General features: G+C 43.9%; 1 protein-coding gene across 3 annotated transcripts in view; it reads left to right on the top strand.

Moving 5' to 3' along the window:
• Positions 1-22,246, top strand: part of LOC106574163 (nuclear receptor subfamily 5 group A member 2) — a 112,898-nt gene that overhangs the window by 17,794 nt on the left and 72,858 nt on the right. For all 3 annotated transcript variants that reach the window (XM_045697409.1, XM_014149826.2, XM_045697408.1), the window contains one exon: positions 8,059-8,729. In XM_045697409.1, coding sequence (XP_045553365.1) covers positions 8,059-8,729 — 671 coding nt within the window. The remainder of the gene's footprint in view (positions 1-8,058; positions 8,730-22,246) is intronic.

Genomic DNA, 22,246 nt, shown 5'->3' with positions numbered 1-22,246 from the left:
ATCAGGGCCAAATCATACCTACTCTGTAGTCCTGCATGTAGACAGATGGGGCGAGAAGTGAAAAGCAACATTGTATTGTCTTACCACTGAAACACCTTTATTTTGCCTGGACCCTCAGTCTTGACCTCTTTCTCATTCAACCACCACCTTTACACAACCATCCCGTATCTACGTGTACTTTTAGTCGTTTTTAAAATAGCACTTCTTTTTTTTTGGACTCTTTTTTCTCTTAACCCGCAGGAGTGTGGTTTTAATTACTATTAATTGTGAATGGCCAGAGGGCAGAATCTCCTCGCCTGTCATTTTACAGCTTACTACGGCGTGATGTGTTTTCATATGCTAGCAGCTGGGCGGAGGGGCCCTGCAGCACTCTGTCTACTCCAGCCCAGGGGTAGAGCCAGGCAGGCAGGCAGGCAGACAGCCAGGGAGGCAGGGTGGAGTGTTGCCACAACCTGTAAAGATCACGGAGGTAGAATCCTGCTCTCCCAGACACAACTTTCCAGTAAAACACATACATATATTATAGATGTATTCACACCGATCTATTCAGTCCTTCATTTTGGGATTTAAAAAAGTGTTGAATTGCAGTTAAGTCCATTTTTAATTGTTAAATATTGACTCCCTTTGAAAACGACCTATATGGCATCGAAATGAGTCAGAAACTATTATTTTAGTGTCAGAATTGAGTGTAAATAGGATGATTTTGGTCATAAAGTCTCGTCTAAAAACGGAATTTGGAACATCTGTGCATCACAACGGGTAAATAAAAGTTGGGTTTTGATTTGACGATGTCCATTTGCCCATTAGCATGGGATGGAACAGCTCCAGTGATATCCCTCTATCCAATAGTATAGACAGTGAGACAGACCTGCCCAGCATCTCGGACTTTGTTTCTACAAGACAACATATCACACATTTTTTTTAACTTGAGAAATACAACACCAAACACCTTAGTTAGGTAGTTAAATTACACAACTGAAACATCCTCGGCAAATACGTCAAAATTAATTACAGATTTCGTGAGTTATCTTAAATTCATTCTGGGGATTTTGAGGAAGTGGAATAGGCTTCCTCAAAAGTCTACACCAAGTCGACATCCAGTACAGTGTTTGATAGCCAGTGATATCGGGGTGACATGGACAGTATCATGAGTTTGACATTCAGTCACACACACACACGCACGCACGCACGCACGCACACACGCACACACGCACACACACAGAGAGAGGTTGGGGCGGCAGGTAGCCTAGTGGTTAGAGCGTTGGGCCAATAACCAAAATATTGCTAGATTGAATTCCTGAGCTGACAAGGTAAACGTCTGTCTTTTTGCCCCTGAACAAGGCAGTTAACCCACTGTTCGTAGGCTGTCATTGTAAATAAGAATTTGTTCTTAACTGACTTGCCTAGTTAAATAAAGGAAAAATGTAAAATCTATCCTGGAGGAAAAGGGGTTCCAAATATTATGCCGCCCTAATATTTCCTTTTGTTGTGTATTGATGCCCTGACAGATGGTTTACCTTTGGCCTAATGCCCTGTCGTGTTTTTGGCATCATTAAAAGTGAAGATTGTTATTTTATCAAATCAATTTTCTGTAATTATTATTACGTGATTAAACTAATCATGTTAATCTAATTAACTAGGAAGTTGGGGGACCACGGAAAATCTTCAGATTACAAAGATATAATTTTCCGAATATACCTCTTCAGATATTTTAATATCTGATCAATTAGTCTTCTATTAATGAATTATTCTTTACCTCACATCAGTCTCATTCCAAACGTCGGAAATTGTTGGTTATCTGATCGAACCCAGCCTTTACTATGAATCATCCATACACCAATTGGCTTAATCATTTATTTACTAACTAACTAAATAATCACAGAAATGCATAAACAAACAACAGTAGATATTGGTTACTAACAAAGGACAGGGAAGACTCCCTAGTGGGCTAAGCCAATATGATGGCTTGGTGGACAAAGGGAAGTGGGTGTGGACTGAGAAAGAGCGGGAAAGACAAAAGGGATCGCTACACACAGTTGATGATTGTATTGATTGAAATGCTAATCCTTTGCACATGAACGCTCACTCATTCGGGAATAATTGCAATCAATATATATATATATATATACGCCCATGTGTCGTTGTGATCTTCTCTGTTGGAATCCCTGGTTTCCCTGAAGATCAAGTCTTCAGAGTACCATTCAGAAATGTTCTCATAGGATAGATATTTCGGCGCTTGTCGGTATTCTCGTCCCAGGTTTACATAATTTCTAGCTGCAGATTAGTAATTAGTATCTAAGGTTTGCTCTTCTTGTTTGCTCGGTGCAGCATGTAGCCTAGTGGTTAGAGTGTTGGACTAAAAACCAGAAGGTTGCAAGATCGAATCCCTGAGCTGACTAGGCAAAAATCTGTTTTTCTGCCCCTGAACAAGGCAGTTAACCCACTGTTCCTAGGCCGTCATTGAAAATAAGAATTTGTTCTTAACTGATTTGCCTGGTTAAATAAAGGTAAAAGTATAAATAATTCTGTTGGGATAGAAACTCTCAGAGTTTAACCGTTTCCAGCCGTGTAGCCAATGGTCCACGTGGTTTAGTTTTGTAGTTTTGTTACTCAAACCTGTGCCACCGGAAGCTTACACACAGGTATGCGTGGTCTAAAGTATTTGCCATCACAGCTCACGCTGTGGGTTTGCTCAGTCTGAAGAGGATTTTCTTAGGAGGGTTTTTTATTCGTAACAGTAGAAAAGGCAGTTCCATGACGCCAGATCATGTCTGTGCTCACGGGGGCACGTGGTTTAGTTTTGTAGTTTTGTTACTCAAACCTGTGCCACCGGAAGCTTACACACAGGTATGCGTGGTCTAAAGTATTTGCCATCACAGCTCACGCTGTGGGTTTGCTCAGTCTGAAGAGGATTTTCTTAGGAGGGTTTTTTATTCGTAACAGTAGAAAAGGCAGTTCCATGACACCAGATCATGTCTGTGCTCACGGGGGCGAGCCAGTGACTTAGTTAAACTTGAAAGGGAATACAATTAGGTGTGTAGGTGTCTGTGTGTAGGTGTCTGTGTGTAGGTGTCTGTGTGTCTGTGTGTAGGTGTCTGTGTGTCTTTGTGTCTGTGTGTCTGTGTGTAGGTGTCTGTGTGTCAGTGTGTCTGTATGTCTGTGTGTAGGTGTCTGTGTGTCTGTGTGTCAGTGTGTCTGTGTGTCTGTGTGTCAGTGTCTGTGTGTCAGTGTGTAGGTGTCTGTGTGTCAGTGTGTCAGTGTGTAGGTTTGTCTGTGTGTCTGTGTGTCAGTGTGTCTGTGTGTCTGTGTGTCTGTGTGACTGTGTGTAGGTGTGTAGGTGACTGTGTGTCTGTGGGTCAGTGTGTCAGTGTGTCTGTGTGACTGTGTGTAGGTGTGTAGGTGACTGTGTGTCTGTGGGTCAGTGTCTGTGTGTCAGTGTGTAGGTGTCTGTGTGTCAGTGTGTCAGTGTGTAGGTTTGTCTGTGTGTCTGTGTGTCTGTGTGTCTGTGTGTAGGTGTCTGTGTGTAGGTGTCTGTGTGTAGATGTCTGTGTGTCTGTGTGTCAGTGTGTCAGTGTGTCTGTGTGACTGTGTGTAGGTGTGTAGGTGACTGTGTGTCTGTGGGTCAGTGTGTCTGTGTGTAGGTGTCTGTGTGTCAGTGTGTCTGTGTGTTTCTGTGTCAGTGTGTCTGTGTGTAGGTGTCTGTGTGTCAGTGTGTCAGTGTGTAGGTGTCTGTGTGTCAGTGTGTAGGTGTCTGTGTGTCAGTGTGTAGGTGTCTGTGTGTCAGTGTGTCAGTGTGTCGGTTTGTCTGTGTGTCTGTGTGTCTGTGTGTCTGTGTGTAGGTGTCAGTGTGTCAGTGTGTCTGTGTCAGTGTGTCTGTGTCTGTGTGTCTGTGTCTGTGTGTCAGTGTGTCAGTGTGTCAGTGTGTCAGTGTGTCAGTGTGTCTGTGTGTCAGTGTGTCAGTGGTGTCTGTGTGTCAGTGTGTAGGTGTCTGTGTGTCAGTGTGTAGGTTTGTAGGTGTCTGTGTGTCTGTGTGTAGGTTTGTCAGTGTGTCTGTGTGTAGGTGTCTGTGTGTCTGTGTGTCTGTGTGTCTGTGTGTAGGTGTCTGTGTGTCTGTGTGTCTGTGTGTAGGTGTCTGTGTGTCTGTGTGTAGGTGTCTGTGTGTAGGTGTCTGTGTATCTGTGAGTCTGTGTGTAGGTGTCTGTGTGTAGGTGTGTCTGTGTGTAGGTGTCTGTGTGTCTGTGTGTCAGTGTGTCTGTGTGTCAGTGTGTCTGTGTGTCTGTGTGTAGTTGTCTGTGTGTCAGTGTGTCTGTGTGTAGGTTTGTCTGTGTGTCTGTGTGTAGGTGTCTGTGTCAGTGTGTCTGTGTGTCACAGTGTAGGTGTCTGTGTGTAGGTGTCTGTGTGTCAGTGTGTAAGTGTGTCAGTGTGTCAGTGTGTCAGTGTGTAGGTGTCTGTGTGTCAGTGTGTCTGTGTGTCTGTGTGTAGGTGTCTGTGTGTCTGTGTGTGTCTGTGTGTGTGTGTGTCTGTGTGTCAGTGTGTCAGTGTGTCAGTGTGTAGGTGTCTGTGTGTCAGTGTGTCTGTGTGTCTGTGTGTAGGTGTCTGTGTGTCTGTGTGTCTGTGTGTAGGTGTCTGTGTGTCAGTGTGGCTGTGTGGCTGTGTGTCTGTGTGTCAGTGTGTAGGTGTCTGTGTGTCAGTGTGGCTGTGTGTCGGTGTGTCTGTGTGTCTGTGTGTCAGTGTGTCTGTGTGTCAGTGTGTCTGTGTGTCTGTGTGTAGGTGTCTGTGTGTAGGTGTCTGTGTGTCTGTGTGTCAGTGTGTCAGTGTGTCTGTGTGTCTGTGTGACTGTGTGTAGGTGTGTAGGTGACTGTGTGTCTGTGTGTCTGTGTGTAGGTGTCTGTGTGTCAGTGTGTCTGTGTGTTTGTGTGTCAGTGTGTCTGTGTGTATTTGTTTCAGTGTGTAGGTGTCTGTGTGTCAGTGTGTAGGTGTCTGTGTGTCAGTGTGTAGGTGTCTGTGTGTCAGTGTGTCTGTATGTCTGTGTGTCAGTGTGTCTGTGTGTCAGTGTGTCTGTGTGTCAGTGTGTCAGTGTGTCTGTGTGTCAGTGTGTCAGTGTGTCTGTGTGTCAGTGTGTCTGTGTGTAGGTGTGTAGGTGACTGTGTGTCTGTGTGTCAGTGTGTCAGTGTGTAGGTGTCTGTGTGTCAGTGTGTCTGTGTGTCTGTGTGTCTGTGTGTCAGTGTGTCTGTGTGTAGTTGTTTCAGTGTGTAGGTGTCTGTGTGTCAGTTTGTCAGTGTGTAAGTGTGTCAGTGTGTCAGTGTGTCAGTGTGTCTGTGTGTCAGTGTGTAGGTGTCTGTGTGTCAGTGTGTCAGTGTGTAGGTGTCTGTATGTCTGTGTGTCTGTGTGTTTGTGTGTCTGTGTGTCTGTGTGTCTGTGTGTGTGTGTTTGTGTGTGTGCCAACTTCTGTACTCCTCTACCTCTCTCTGATCAGTGCTGCTAGGTGTGTGTGCTCCTGTGCTCTCTCCTCTTAGCCCCTCCCTCATAAACCACCACTGTGACAGACCATTAAAGCTCCTCCCACTGCAGCTATTGGGCCAGCCCCCTCTTAATCACTTTATGTACTTCAATACCTCTCCATATAAGAGATATTAGATATTACAGGCCCCAGTGCTGTTACGGTGGCCACCTCCTGGAGGGATGGAACGGGGGGCCCTCTAGCCCAAGCCTGCTCCACCACAGAACGGGTAGAAGAGAGAAATAAGAGAGAGAGAGAGAGAGAGAGAGAGAATGGAATGACAGGGAGACAGAGAGAGAGAGAGAGAGAGAGAGAGAGAGAGAGAGAATGACAGGGAGACAGTCTCCCCCCATTGCATGCATAGTGCAGATCATACATGGTCCGTTGTGCACCATGGAGACAGTCTCCTTCACATGCGCCGCTGAAGCCATTTTCAGCATTAACACTTTCCAGTGTTTTGAATGAGTGCAAATCATTTTCAGCATTAACATTTTCCAGTGTTTTGAATGAGTGCAAATCATTTTCAGCATTAACACTTTCCAGTGTTTTGAATGAGTGCAAATCATTTTCAGCATTAATACTTTCCAGTGTTTTGAATAAGGGGGTAAATAATTTTCAGTATTAACACTTTTTCAATGTTGATTTTGACCTCACTGCTCATTTTGACTAACAACATTCTTAGAGAAATGACTACTTTCCTTATTGTCTGCTACGTATTAGTATTACATAGGTTCATAAAAGTTACTCCTTTCAGATCAATGAGTAACTAGCGTTTTACGACCTGTCAAGTGACAAAACGTGCCATGCTTGTAAAAGCTACCATGCTATTACAAGGCTGTATTTCCCTGCTCTGAGGCATCCGAGTTCTCGGAGTGCAAAGGTCAACACAAAGTTGAATTGTCATTGATGTAATCTGTTTCTTCAGATGCGAGTTAAAAGGTGAACTTGGTTCTCTCTATGATTAATCAATGCAAATAGTTTGTTTTGGGTTCCGTGTCGAGAACACATAGGACCAGTGGTGGAAAAAATACCCAAATGTCATACTTGATTAAAAGTAAAGATATACCTTAATAGAAAATGACTTAAGTAAAAGTGAAAGTCACCCAGTAAAATACTACTTGAGTAAAAAACTAAAAGTATTTGGTTTGAAATATATTTATGTATCACAAGTAAATGTAATTGATAAAATATACATAAGTATCAAAAGTAAAATTATAAATAATTTCAAATTCCTTAGTGCATGAATTTGAACATTTTCCTGTCCTGCCGAGCATTCAAAATGTAACGAGTGCTTTTGGGTGTCGGGGAAAATGTATGGAGTAAAACGTACATCATTTCTTTGGGAATGTAGTTAAGTAAAAGCAAAAGTAGTTAAAAAATATAAATAGTAAAGTAAAGTAGAGATACCCCAAAAACAGCTTAAGTAGTACTTTAAAGTATTTTTACTTAATTACTTTACACCACTGCATGGGAGTCATGAATGAGGTAATAGGTCTCTAACTCCTGGCCTATTTGCACTCAGAGAACTCGGTTTGGAAACTACTGGCTTAACTAGAATGCCATGGCGTTTATGAAATGCTCATTTATTTTCCTCTCCTCCCCCCTGCAAATCATCCCCAGAGAATGTGTTCCTAGTAAGTTTACTAGACGATAATGTGTTCCTAGTCAGTTTACTAGACGATAATGTGTCCTAGTCAGTTTACTAGACGATAATGTGTTCCTAGTCAGTTTACTAGATGATAATGTGTTCCTAGTCAGTTTACTAGATGATAATGTGTTCCTAGTCAGTTTACTAGACGATAATGTGTCCTAGTCAATTTACTAGACGATAATGTGTTCCTAGTCAGTTTACTAGGCGATAATGTGTTCCTAGTCAGTTTACTAGACGATAATGTGTCCTAGTCAATTTACTAGACGATAATGTGTCCTAGTCAGTTTACTAGACGATAATGTGTCCTAGTCAATTTACTAGACGATAATGTGTTCCTAGTCAATTTACTAGACGATAATGTGTTCCTAGTCAGTTTACTAGATGATAATGTGTTCCTAGTCAGTTTACTAGGCGATAATGTGTTCCTAGTCAGTTTACTAGGCGATAATGTGTTCCTAGTCAGTTTACTAGACGATAATGTGTTCCTAGTCAGTTTACTAGACGATAATGTGTCCTAGTCAATTTACTAGACGATAATGTGTCCTAGTCAGTTTACTAGACGATAATGTGTCCTAGTCAGTTTACTAGACGATAATGTGTTCCTAGTCAGTTTACTAGACGATAATGTGTCCTAGTCAGTTTACTAGACGATAATGTGTTCCTAGTCAGTTTACTAGACGATAATGTGGTCTTACTCAGCTTACTATAGATGTGATGATGTCACTAACATTCTCCGGTCTTTCCTCTCCTGTCTGTCTGTCTGTCTGTCTGTCTGTCTGTCTGTCTGTCTGTCTGTCTGTCTGTCTGTCTGTCTGTCTGTCTGTCTGTCTGTCTGTCTGTCTGTCTGTCTGTCTGTCTGTCTGTCTGTCTGTCTGTCTGTCTGTCTGTCTGTCTGTCTCACCGTCAGCTGTGAGGGCGGACCGCATGCGTGGTGGCCGCAACAAGTTTGGCCCCATGTACAAGCGCGACCGGGCCCTCAAGCAGCAGAAGAAAGCGCTGATCCGCGCTAACGGCCTGAAGATCGAGTCCATGACCCAGGTGATGCCCACCGACCTCACCGTCTCCTCGGCCATCCAGAACATCCACCAGGCCGCCTCCAAGGGCCTGCCGCTCAGCCACCACGGCCACCCGCACCACGCCGCCCTGCCCCACACAGACTACGATCGCAGCCCCTTCGTCACGTCTCCCATCAGCATGGCCATGCCCCCCCACACTGGTTCCCTCCAGGGCTACCAGGCGGCCTACGGCCACTTCCAGAGCACCCGCACCATCAAGTCAGAGTACCCGGACCCGTACACCAGCTCGCCCGAGTCCATCATGGGTTACAACCCGTACATGGATGTGTACCAGACGGGCTCGCCGCCCAGCTTCCCACACCTCATCGTGGAGCTGCTGAAGTGCGAACCTGATGAGCCTCAGGTGCAGACCAAGATCCTGGCCTACCTGCAGCAGGAGCAGGCCAGCCGGGGGAAACACGACAAACTCAACACGTTCGGCCTTATGTGCAAGATGGCCGACCAGACGCTGTTCTCGATCGTGGAGTGGGCCCGGAGCAGCATCTTCTTCCGCGAGCTCAAGGTACGTGAGGCACAGAACACAGACGCCATGTTGGATTTGGCACACACACTGTATAAGTATTTATAGTTTTTTTCACATACAGGAATATCATTCAGAGGCCTTAAGTTACATAGTACACATACAAAAACACTAGTCAAACACATTTAGGTTAATTTGATTCAATCAGATCCACTTTAGCTGATGTTTTGACGGTGTCGTTAGAGCTGTTAAATCCACAAGCGGCTCCCGACATTATACCTAAAGCTGCACAGAGTCACATTAAGAGAAATCCCATACAGCCTTGTTTACAAGTTTGAACACTCGATTAGGCTAACAGAAATCCTCAATATTTTATTTAATGATTTTCAATTTGAGCGTCATCATTTCAACATAGCCTATACTTTTTCTCGCTCTGAACTTCTAACACGAGTGGGACGGGTGTGGCTTCACGACAATGATCACAAGAGCAGCTGCTCACCGATTTGACAGCTCCAACTAGAGGATCTGCCTGTACCTGAATACCCGAGACCCGATCCGGGACCCGAGTGGGTCCGGATCCAAAATTCAAAATAATGTCACGGGTATGGGTAGGACCTGATATGATAGTCACGGGTATGTGTAATTTTAACTGACTTGTCCGGAAGGACCCGTACAGATCCGGAGACCACAGCAGTAGAGAGAAAGAGAGAGACAAAGAGAGAGAGATTTATACTGCTGCTCTTTGCTTTTCAACAAGTGACACGTGTAGCTTGCTGTTATTGTTGGCCAATTATAAGTCATCAAAGAGGCACTAGGCTACAGTCATAGAGCCTCCATGTGGGGCAAAAGTTAGGAGATATCTAATCAATGGAAGATGGAATTAAAATTATGGAACTAAAAGTTAAAGAAGAAGGATAGGCTACAACGACCAAGTCTGCTACTTTATATTCTGAATGGAGTTGTTGTTGTGTGTAACTGTAGGAAAGAGAAAGTGCATGCTGCCTCAATTAGCCTAGCTAGCTAATTTAAATAGCTTCTCCTGGGTTTCATGCAGTCAAGACAGGTACTATGCAATCATGTTAGATGATAAATAACCTAGCTATGGCAGCTATTAATCTATTATAGCAGGAGTCTACTTCGTTGGTTGCGGTCTCTTGTCTCTCCCTCTCTCCTCCATGTTCCTGTGTCACTCGCTCACACTCGGAGTAGCCTACACACACAGCACGGCCCCTTCTAGAACGTCACCTCTCTCTACCTCCTCTCACAGTAGCCTACACACACAGCACGGCCCCTGCTAGAGGGTCCCCTCTCTCTACCTCCTCTCACAGTAACCTACACACACATCACGGCCCCTGTTAGAACGTCACCTCTCCCTACCTCTCACAGTAGCCTACACACAGCATGGCCCCTACTAGAGGGTCCCCTCTCTCTACCTCCTCTCACAGTAGCCTACACACACAGCACGGCCCCTGCTAGAGGGTCCCCTCTCTCTACCTCCTCTCACAGTAGCCTACACACACAGCACGGCCCCTGCTAGAGAGTCCCCTCTCTCTCTCTACCTCCTCTCACAGTAGCCTACACACAGCACGGCCCCTGCTAGAGGGTCCCCTCTCTCTACCTCCTCTCACAGTAGCCTACACACAGCACGGCCCCTGCTAGAGGGTCCCCTCTCTCTACCTCCTCTCACAGTAGCCTACACACAGCACGGCCCCTGCTAGAGCGTCACCTCTCTCTACCTCCTCTCACAGTAGCCTACACACACAGCACGGCCCCTGCTAGAGGGTCCCCTCTCTCTACCTCCTCTCACAGTAGCCTACACACACAGCACGGCCCCTGCTAGAGCGTCACCTCTCTCTACCTCCTCTCACAGTAGCCTACACACACAGCACGGCCCCTGCTAGAGGGTCCCCTCTCTCTACCTCCTCTCACAGTAGCCTACACACATCTAGCTTCAACACCGCCAAAATATCAGCAATGGGGTGTCTGCTTTCGCCGGTTACCGCTTGATCTGATTGGGATCTAGGACTTACAGTACATCTCTATTCTATATACAGTTTCCTTTGTTTTCACAAAATTTCACATAAATCCGTTTTTAGTTTATGAAGTTGCTAAACTACTGATGTGAATGAAAATAGATATGTTGGTTAGCCAATATACAAATGTCATGCAGATTACACATGTCAAACGTACGTTTACATTTGAGTCATTTAGCAGACTCTCTTATCCAGAGCCACTACAGTAGTGAGTCATTTAGCAGACTCTCTGATCCAGAGCCACTACAGTAGTGAGTCATTTAGCAGACTCTCTGATCCAGAGACACTATAGTAGTGAGTCATTTAGCAGACTCTCTGATCCAGAGCCACTACAGTAGTGAGTCATTTAGCAGACTCTCTGATCCAGAGACACTAGAGTAGTGAGTCATTTAGCAGACTCTCTTATCCAGAGACACTAGAGTAGTGAGTCATTTAGCAGACTCTCTGATCCAGAGACACTAGAGTAGTGAGTAATTTAGCAGACTCTCTTATCCAGAGCCACTACAGTAGTGAGTCATTTAGCAGACTCTCTGATCCAGAGACACTAGAGTAGTGAGTCATTTAGCAGACTCTCTTATCCAGAGCCACTACAGTAGTGAGTCATTTAGCAGACTCTCTTATCCAGAGCCACTACAGTAGTGAGTCATTTAGCAGACTCTCTGATCCAGAGCCATTACAGTAGTGAGTCATACTGGTCCCCCGTGGGGAACCGAACCCACAACCCTAGCGTTGCAAGCGCCATGCTCTCCCACCTGAGCCGGTCGGTGTAACTATCTGCCCTATTTGTGTGGCCTAGCATAATTCATTCTTCGTTTTGTTGAAACGTTTAATGTTTGTTATCCCTAATAGACAGTTTACCACACACATATACAGTTGAAGTCGGAAGTTTACATACACTTAGGTTGGAGTCATTAAAACTCGTTTTTCAACCACTCCACACATTTCTTGTTAACAAACTATAGTTTTGGCAAGTCGGTTAGGACATCTACTTTGTGCATGACACAAGTTATTTTACCAACAATTGTTTACAGACAGATTATGTCACTTATAATTCACTGTATCACAATTCCAGTGGGTCAGAAGTTTACATACACTAAGTTGACTGTGCCTTTAAACAGCTTGAAAAATTCCAGAAAATGATGTCATGGCTTTAGAAGCTTCTGATAGGCTAATTGACATAATTTGAGTCAATTGGAGGTGTACCTGTGGATGTATTTCAAGGCCTAGCTTCAAACTCAGTGCCTCTTTGCTTGACATCATGGGAAGTCTGGTTCATCCTTGGGAGCAATTTCCAAACACCTGAAGGTACCACGTTCATCTGTACAAACAATAGTACGCAAGTATAAACACCATGGGACCACGCAGCCGTCATACAGCTCAGGAAGGAGATGCGTTCTGTCTCCTAGAGATGAACGTACTTTGGTGCGAAAAGTGGAAATCAATCCCAGAGCAACAGCAAAGGACCTTGTGAAGATGCTGGAGGAAACAGGTACAAAAGTATCTATATCCACAGTAAAACGAGTGTAACGGTCTGGGCGTAGTGGGTGCGGAGTCAGGTGCAGGAGACAGAACGTACAGGTAGGCGCTTTATTACGCACAGTGAACAAGCGTGCCGCGCACAAAATACAATGCCCAAAACAACAGGAGAATCCCACACAGAAACACAATGGGAAAATAAGTTAAGCCCGCACAAAGAGCAGGCGGGCCTACCGGCTTAAATAGCTCAACTAACACACTAAACAAGAAGCAGGTGATACTGATTAGACAAAACAAACGGAAAAGGAAAAAGGGATCGGTGGCAGCTAGTAGGCCGGTGACAACGACCGCCGAGCGCCACCCGGACAGGGAGAGGAGCCACCTTTGGTAGGAGTCGTGACAACGATTCCTATATCGACATAACCTGAAAGGCCGCTCAGCAAGGAAGAAGCCATCGCTCCAAAACCGCCATAAAAAAACTGACTACGGTTTGCAATTGAACATGGGGACAAATATCGTACTGTTTGGAGAAGTGTCCTCTGGTCTGATTAAACAAAAATAGAGCTGTTTGGCCATAATGACCATCGTTATGTTTGGAGGAAAAAGGGGGAGGCTTGCAAGCCGAAGAACACCAACCGTGAAGTACGGGGGTGGCAGCATCATGTTGTGGTGTGGGGGGGGGGGGGGTGCTTCACAAAATAGATGGCATCATGAGGTAGGAAAATGATGTGGATATATTGAAGCAACATCTCAAGACATCAGTCAGGAAGTTAAAGCTTGGTTGCAAATGGGTCTTCCAAATGGACAATGACCCCAAGCATACTTCCAAAGTTGTGGCAGCATGGCTTAAGGACAACTAAGTCAAAGTATTGGAGTGGCCATCACAAAGTCCTGACCTCAATCCAACAGAAAATTTGTGGGCAGAACTGAAAAAGCGTGTGCGAGCAAGGAGGCCTACAAACCTGACTCAGTTACACCAGCTCTGTCAGGAGGAATGGGCCAAAATTCACCCAACTTATTGTGGGAAGCTTGGGGAAAGCTACCGAAAACGTTTGACCCAAGTTAAGCAATTTAAAGGCAATGCTACCAAATACTAATTGAGTGTATGTAAACTTCTAACCCACTGGGAATGTGATGAAAGAAATAAAAGCTAAAATAAATCATTCTCTCTACCATTATTCTGACATTTCACATTCTTAAAATAAAGTGGTGATCCTAACTGACCTAAAACAGGGAATTTTTACTAGGATTAAATGTCAGAAATTGTGAAAAACTGAGTTTAAATGTATTTGGCTAAGGTGTATGTAAACTTCCGACTTCAACTGTATACACACACACACACACACACACACACACACACACACACACACACACACACACACACACACACAAACCCGTGAACTCACTCCTCGTCAAACCCACCCAAATCTTTTATCTTCACCCGCCTTTAATCTTTCCCTTTTATGTGTCTGCTCGACACTAATGCCATGTGTACAGAGATGAGAGGGAGGGCTGCGGTGTAGAGCCGTCTAGCTCTCGTCCTGATCAAAATTCAGTAGCCAGCCCTATTTACGCGCTGTGACACACTCCGGGTATAGGTTAGGAAAACTTTGACCTTCTGCCTTCTGGCTCTTTTCATTCAAAGCAGCGGGGTCCTTTATCATCTTTGAAATTTTGAAAATATATAATATAATATAGAAATATTATCATAGAGCCACAATGCATCCATCAGAGTAGCACGGGTCAATGGAAGCATTGAATTGAGACAGAGAGAGAGAGAGAGTGAATTGAGAGAGGGAGACAGAAAGAGAGAGAGACCGAAAGAGCGAGAGAGGGGAGGGAGAAAGAGACAGAGAGAGAGAGAGAAAGAGAGCGAGAGAGAGAGAGGAGGGAGAGAGAGAGAGAGAGAGAACTAAATAACCCAGGTGATCCACATTTGTATGTTGCTCTCCATATATTAACCTTCTCTACTGAACAAATAAACCTTGGAGCGAAAAAAACCACGCTGCACACATTCTTTGTTCCTCTCAGGGACAAACAAATGAGGAATACTCATTGACGTTTTATCACGGTCTGTTCTGAAAGCTCTGTTTTCAGTAAGGATGCTGCAGCAGACGGTTTTCCTGGCCCGTTTGGAGCCAGAGTAAAGTTTGGTTGACATCACACACTACTTTGTAGTGTTTCTTCAACCAAACACTAAAAGTTGCCTACCAAAAATGGCTCTAACCCAGCAATGAGTCTTTTTGTAAAAACCTGATTATTCCTAAAAAAAAAAATAGTCCTTGAGAGGAACAGAGAATGTTTGCAGCGTGGATTTGTTCACTCCAAGGTTTATTTGTTCAGTAGAGAAGGTTAATATATGGAGAGCAACATAAAAATGTGGATCACCTGGGTTATTTAGTTCTCTCTCTCTCTCTCTCTCTCTCTCTCTCTCTCTCTCCCTCCTCTCTCTCTCTCTCCCTCCCCTCTCTCTCACTCTCTTGCTGTCTCTCTCTCTGTCTCTTTCTCCCTCCCTCCCCTCTCTCTCTCTCGCTCTTTCTGTCTCTCTCTCTTTCTGTCTCTCTCTCTTTCTGTCTCTCGCTCTCAATTCAATTCACTCTCTCTCTCTGTCTCAATTCAATTCACTCTCTCTCTCTGTCTCTCTCAATTCAAGTCACTCTCTCTCCCTCTCCCTTCTCTCTCTCTCCCTCTCTTTCTCTTTCTCTCTATCTCTCTCTCTTTCTCTTTCTGGCTCTCTCAATTTACTCTCTCTCCCTCTCCCTCTCCCCTCTCTCTTTCTCTCTCTCTCTCTCTCTCTTTTTGGCTCTCTCAATTCAATTCAATTCACTCTCTCTCTCTCTCTCTCTCTCTCTCTCTCTCGCTCTCTCTCTCTTTCTGGCTCTCTCAATTCAATTATCTCTCTCTCTCTCTTTCTCTCTCCCTCCCTCTCTTTCTCTCTCTCCCTCTATCTTTCTGCCTCAATTCAATTCACTCTCTCGCTCTCTCTCTCTATCTTTCTGCCTCTCTCAATTCAATTCACTCTCTCTCTCTCTCTCTCTCTCTCTCTCTCTCTCTCTCTCTCTCTCTATCTTTCTGCCTCTCTCAATTCAATTCATTCTCTCTCTCTCTCTCTCTCTCTCTCTATCTACCCATCTTTCTGCCTCTCTCAATTCAATTCACTCTCTCTCTCTCTATCTATCTTTCTGTCTCTCTCAATTCAATTAATTCTCTCTCTCTCTCTCTCTCTCTCTCTCTCTATCTTTCTGCCTCTCTCAATTCAATTCACTCTCTCTCTCGCTCTCTCTCTCTCTCTCTATCTTTCTGCCTCTCTCAATTCAATTCATTCTCTCTCTCTCTCTCTCTCTCTCTCTCTCTCTCTCTCTCTCTCTCTCTCTCTCTCTCTCAGTATTTTGCTTTATTGGCATGACGTAACAATCAAAGTTGTCAACAGGACAACAGTAACAACAATAACCAAGGGTCTGTCAGACACTGTCCCTCATCTTATGGCAGGCAGCAATGTAGTGCGCTGCCAACCCACAGCTCTCTGCGTCCTCCCCCAACAGGATGGGTAGCCTATTCTCAACAGCGAGGTCTTTGAAACCTTGAATAAGGGTTTCAAATTTGGGGAAATGACACTCTCTAATTGTTTAATATTTTTGACATTTTGTCAGGAAATGCAGCTCTGTCTCAGGTTCTGCTGTTGTGCAGTGGTTGCACAGCCTTTCCTCTACAGGGAGCCAGGTTTTCCTGTGTCTACCCTTCTCAATGGAAAGGCTGTGCTCACTGAGCCTGTACTTTGTCAAGGTTTTTCTAAGGTTTTGATCAGTAACCATGGTCAAGTAGTTAGCCACGGTGTACTGTCGATTTAGGGCCAGATAGCACTGCATTTTGTTTTGTGCTCGTGTTTCCCAATAAGCAATGTAGTTTTGTTTTGACTGTGTTGTAATTTGTTTTATTCTGATTGATTGGATGTTCTGGTCCTGAGGCTTCAGTGTGTTAGTAGAACAGGTTTGTGAACTCAGCCCCAGGACCAGCTGGATGAGGGTCCTGAGGCTTCAGTGTGTTAGTAGAACAGGTTTGTGAACTCAGCCCCAGGACCAGCTGGATGAGGGGACTCTTTTCTTTGCTCAGCTCTTGGCATTGCAGGGCTTGGTAATGATATGAGAGGGCGTCACTGTATTTGATATGTTTTTTTATTCTTAGTGGATATTGGCCTAATTCTGCCCTGCATGCATTGTTTGTTGTTTTCCTCTGGACATGTAGAATAATCCTACAGAACTCTGCATGCAGGGTTTCAATGGGGTGTTTGCCCAATTTGGGGAAATCTTGTTTTGCAAGTGGACCCCTCACCTCGCTGCCATAAAGTGCAATTGGTTCAATGACGCATTCAATTAGTGTTAGCCAAATGTTAATAGGTATTTCAAGTTGAATTTATTTTTTAATGGCGTAGAATGCCCTGCGTGCTTTCTCTATCAGTTCATTCACTGCCTCATTAAGTTGTCCAGTTGAGCTTATTTTAATCCTAAGTAATTGTAGTGTGTGAAGTATATATTTTTGTACCAATTGAGAACTTTGGTCTAATTCCCTGAGATCTAGATCTTTTGGGGTTTACTGCCAGGGCCCAGGTCTGGCAGTACAGCTCTAGCAAGTCCAGGCTCTGCTGTAGGCCATGTGCTGTGGGTGACAGCAGGCATAGGTCATCTGCGAAGAGTGGTCATTTAACCTCTGAATTGTGGAGACTGAGGATTCTTTTAGAATAGTGGCCAATTCGTTGATGTAAATATTGAAGAATGCAGGGCTCAGATTGCAACCATGGCGAAGGCCCCGCCCCTGGTTAAAGAATTCTGTTCTTTTCTTGCCAATTTTAATGCTGCACATATTGCCAGTATACATTGATTTAATTATGTTATATGTTTTACCCCCTACACTACTTTCAATAACTTTGTAGAACAGTCCTGTATGCCAAATAGAATCAAATGCTTTTTGGAAGTCGATAAAGCAAGCGTATATTTTGGTATTATATTGGTAAACATGTTTATCTATCAGGGTGTGTAGGGTGTAAATATGATCAGTTGTGCGATGTTTTGGTATAAATCCAATTTGGCTTTTACTCAAGACATTGTGCTTATTAAGGAAGTTTAGAACTCTTACATTTATAATACTACAGAAAACCTTCCCCAGGTTACTGTTCACACAAATGCCTCTGTAATTGTTAGGGTCATATTTGTCTCCGTTCTTAAAGATTGGGGTTATGAGTCCTTGATTCCATATGTCAGGGAAATAACCTACACTCAGGATCAAATTAAACAGTTTTAATATAGCCAATTGAAATTTTGCACTAGTCAGTTTGAGCATCTCATTTAGGATGCCATCAGGTCCGCATGCTTTTTTAAATTTGAGAGCCTGAAGTTTCTTATAGAGTTCCTGGTCAGTAATTGGGGAGTCCAATAGATTGTGATTGTCCTTTATAACTTTTTGTAACCCATTCAATTTCTCATTAATTTGGCGTTGTTCTGCGTTTGAGTCAATTTGAACGGTGTTGTAGAGTATTTTAAAATGGGTTGTCTAAATGTCACCATTTTGTATCGCTAATTCCTCTTATTTATTTATTTATTTATTTATTTTCCAATTTGGCAGAAGTTTATGGACTCCTCAATTAGTGTCAGCTGCTTGCTGTTGTACTGTGCTTTTTTTCTTTTTAATTTTTTTTAATTTTTGGTTCTGAGTGTACGTTTATAGAGTTTTAAAGTCTCACGGTAATGAAGGCGTAATTCACCATTATTTGGGTCTCTGTGCTTTTGGTTGGATAGTGTTCTAAGTTTTTTCCTTATAAATTTACAATCTGCATCAAACCAGTTTCATCTGTGATCTTTTTTGTTGTGTTTTTTTTGTCAATTTCAGTTGTGCTTTTGCTGTTTGCCTGAACATATAGTTGATGTTTTGTACTGCTAGATTGATGCCTTCTTTACTGTGAGTGAATGTGGTATCCAGAAAGTTATCTAAGAGTGTTTGGATATTTTGGTTCCAGGTTGCTTTCTGGTATTCTTCTGTGCTGTTTTGTGCCCATCTGTATGAATTTCTGATGTTGTACAGCTTACTGGGCTGTGAATGTTTGGTTGTTTCCATGTCTGTTCTTTTGAAGAACAACGTAATTTGGCTGTGATCAGACAGAGGTGTTAGTGGCTTGACAGTGAATGAGCTGAGAGGGAAGGGGTCAATGTCTGTAATCATATAGTCTACAGTGCTGTGGCCAAGAGGTGAGCAATAGGTGAATCTCTCCAAAGAGTCCCCTCGTAACCTACCATTGACAAAGTACAGACCCAGACTTCAACAGAGCTGCAACAGACCCATTCCGTTTTTGTTGATGTTGTTGTCACTGTTGTTTCTATGCGGGAGATGAAGACAGTTAGAAACAGGCCTGTAATAAAGCTGTCCCCTCGTGTGCTCGTTAGATCAGGTAGTGTTCCTGTGCGCGTATTTGTGTCCCCACAGATGAGCACACTCGCACTACTTTGCTTTAGCTGTGTTTCTGTGATGGCACGATGACCTCTCTGTAGCCTGTGGGACAGTGAGTGACAACGTCAGCCTTACACCATGTCTCCTGCAGAATGATGACCTCGATATCTTTAAGATGTGTGTTGAACTCCAGTGCTAAACTCTTCAGTCTAAAGGTTGATGAGTTTAGACCCTGAATGTTCCACATGCTAACTGATAGTGATTTCATTTTGCCAAAAAGTTAAGAATTGCACAGTCAGAAATACAGTAACTACTAACTAATAAGTTGTTAAGAGGGAGATAAATAGGATAACAGCTAACATTTTTTCTGTTTTATATATATATATATATATATATATATTCCTGTTCATTGAACAAGTAAACTTTTAGTACAATAGGTGTGTCTCTCTCCCTCTCTTTCTGTCTGTCTGTCTGTCTGTCTGTCTGTCTGTCTGTCTGTCTGTCTGTCTGTCTGTCTGTCTGTCTGTCTGTCTGTCTGTCTGTCTGTCTGTCTGTCTGTCTGTCTGTCTGTCTGTCTGTCTGTCTGTCTGTCTGTCTGTCTGTCTCTCTCTCTGTCTCTCTCTCTGTCTCTCTCTCTGTCTCTCTCTCTGTCTCTCTCTCTCTTTCTGTCTCTCAATTCAATTCAATTTGATTCACTCTCTCTCTTTGTCTCTCTTTGTCTCTCTTTGTCTCTCTCTATCCCTCCCTCTCTCTCTCTGTTGCGGTCCTCTGAATTTTAAAGGAGGGACAAATAAATGTAATATTCAACACAATCCAATTATAGACATGGGGCAATAGCTCTGGAAAACACATGTTGACATTTATCACACGGCCAAGCGCTATTGAAATGTTCTATATCTGAATTAGCATCAAATTAAAAACCATTAGTACAGTACTTCACTGAGTGTATGTAATGGAGAGTCGGGTGTGGTTGTTGAATCTACTGAATGATCATTGTGCAGTGAGTGGAGCATACCTCTCCAAACTCTCCATTCAGATTTAATTTCCTATATCCACTTGATGATGTCGCCTCTCAGTTCGCTTCAGAATAAAATATAATTATGTCCGAGCTAATGATGGTCTGTATTACTCCTGAGCTTAATTGGAACAGAGTCTAGAGAATGGTAGAGGACAACCCGTGTTAAAGTGAGGGGCTGATTCCTGTACCCCATAATCCTCTATCTGACACCCCTTCTGGAGTGGCACAGGACCACACGGTAACAGGCGGGGACAGAAGGGGGATAATTCACTGATTGGCTGAATTGACTGAATAATCAGGGGTGACACACGACCTCATCTCTCCTCTCTAGCGCCTCTAAAGGGCAGACTAAATCAGCTATGTGCTAGCAGACAGCACTGACAGCTTTCTCTAGACCCCTGCCTCCTTTTCTTTCTAATTAGTACATACTTGTTACAGCTTTTGTTGAGCAGAAACCTTAGCGTTGGTGCTGGAGAAATGCATTGTTGTAAAGTCCTGAACTGTTTTCCACGAGCAGTGGCTAAGCTACGGCAGGTTCCGAGACAGTAGACAGGAAGGCTTTGTGGGATGTTTTTCAACACACTGAAACACACATGCTGTTGTAGAACGATCACGTTTACATTTAGTAGTTCAGGATGTGTTTTCATGGTTTATCTTTATTTACAGTGGGGTTTTCAGACAACATTTCAGGTTATTTCACTCAATCTGTGAACATCTTGGCCATGTACTGTTATAATCCACCCGGCACAGCCAGAAGAGGACTGGCCACTCCTCATAGCCTGGTTCCTGTCTAGGTTTCTTCCTAGGTTTTGGCCTTTCTAGGGAGTTTTTCCTAGCCACCGTGCTTCTACACCTGCATTGCTTGCTGTTTGGGGTTTTAGGCTGGGTTTCTGTACAGCACTTTGAGATATACATTTGATTTGATTATCATTGTCAAAATCTGAAATGTGTGTGTGAGTGTGTGTGAGTGTGAGTGTGAGTGTGAGTGTGAGTGTGAGTGTGTGTGTGTGTGTGTGTGTGTGTGTGTGTGTGTGTGTGTGTGTGTGTGTGTGTGTGTGTGTGTGTGTGTGTGTGTGTGTGTGTGTGTGTGTGTGTGTCTGTGTGTGCTTTACAGCACATCTCAGTGAGACATTCAAATATTACAGACCTCTGTAAATCGCTACAGCTAATATATTAATAATGAGTGGGTGGTAAAGAGCGGGTGGTAAAGAGCGGGTGGTACACACAGGAAATACAGATGGAATAAAAGCTGGTGTGTGACCCCCGGCTCTGAGGACACTATAAATACCTCTTCATCTACAGGCCCTCTATAATTATCTTGGTAAGAACAACAGAATGTCTCTGATATTAATGGAGCAGAGTGGTGAGATGTGTCTGTTAATAATGGAGCCGAGTGGTGAGATGTGTCTGTTAATAATGGAGCTGAGTGGTGAGATGTGTCTGTTAATGGAGCTGAGTGGTGAGATGTGTCTGTTAATGGAGCTGAGTGGTGAGATGTGTCTGTTAATGGAGCTGAGTGGTGAGATGTGTCTGTTAATGGAGCTGAGTGGTGAGATGTGTCTGTTAATAATGGAGCTGAGTGGTGAGATGTGTCTGCCAAAAGTGTTCAAAGATTTAGTTTCCATAAGTTGGACCGGGTTCCAGGAGTCATAAATATTTAGCCATTAGAGATCACTAAGGAAAGGAGCCCCTTTGTGTTGCTCTGCACCTGAGCGGCCGGAGAAGAAAGACACTTGGCTCAATTCTCACGCCTTTGGATTAGATCTTTAACTGTACTTCTATGAATCTTTTTTTGATTCTAACCCTACCTACATCCGTCTTAACTCCAACCCTACCTACCTCAGTCTTAACTCCAACCCTACCTACCTCAGTCTTAACTCCAACCCCACCTACCTCAGTCTTAACTCCAACCATACCTACCTCAGTCTTAACTCCAACCCCACCTACCTCAGTCTTAACTCCAACCTTACCTACCTCAGTCTTAACTCCAACCCTACCTACCTCAGTCTTAACTCCAACCCTACCTACCTCAGTCTTAACTCCAACCCCACCTACCTCAGTCTTAACTCCAACCCCACCTACCTCAGTCTTAACTCCAACCCTACCTACCTCAGTCTTAACTCCAACCCTACCTACCTCAGTCTTAACTCCAACCCTACCTACCTCAGTCTTAACTCCAACCCCACCTACCTCAGTCTTAACTCCAACCCTACCTACCTCAGTCTTAACTCCAACCCTACCTACCTCAGTCTTAACTCCAACCCCACCTACCTCAGTCTTAACTCCAACCCCACCTACCTCAGTCTTAACTCCAACTGTACCTACCTCAGTCTTAACTCCAACCCTACCTACCTCAGTCTTAACTCCAACTGTACCTACCTCAGTCTTAACTCCAACCCTACCTACCTCAGTCTTAACTCCAACCCTACCTACCTAAGTCTTAACTCCAACCCTGCCTACCTCAGTCTTAACTCCAACCTTACCTACCTCAGTCTTAACTCCAACCTTACCTACCTCAGTCTTAACTCCAACCCTACCTACCTCAGTCTTAACTCCAACCCTACCTACCTCAGTCTTAACTCCAACCCTACCTACCT

Source organism: Salmo salar, chromosome ssa16, assembly GCF_905237065.1.
Source record: "Salmo salar chromosome ssa16, Ssal_v3.1, whole genome shotgun sequence".
Lineage (NCBI taxonomy): Eukaryota > Metazoa > Chordata > Actinopteri > Salmoniformes > Salmonidae > Salmo > Salmo salar.
This window is presented reverse-complemented; position numbering and strand designations above follow the sequence as displayed.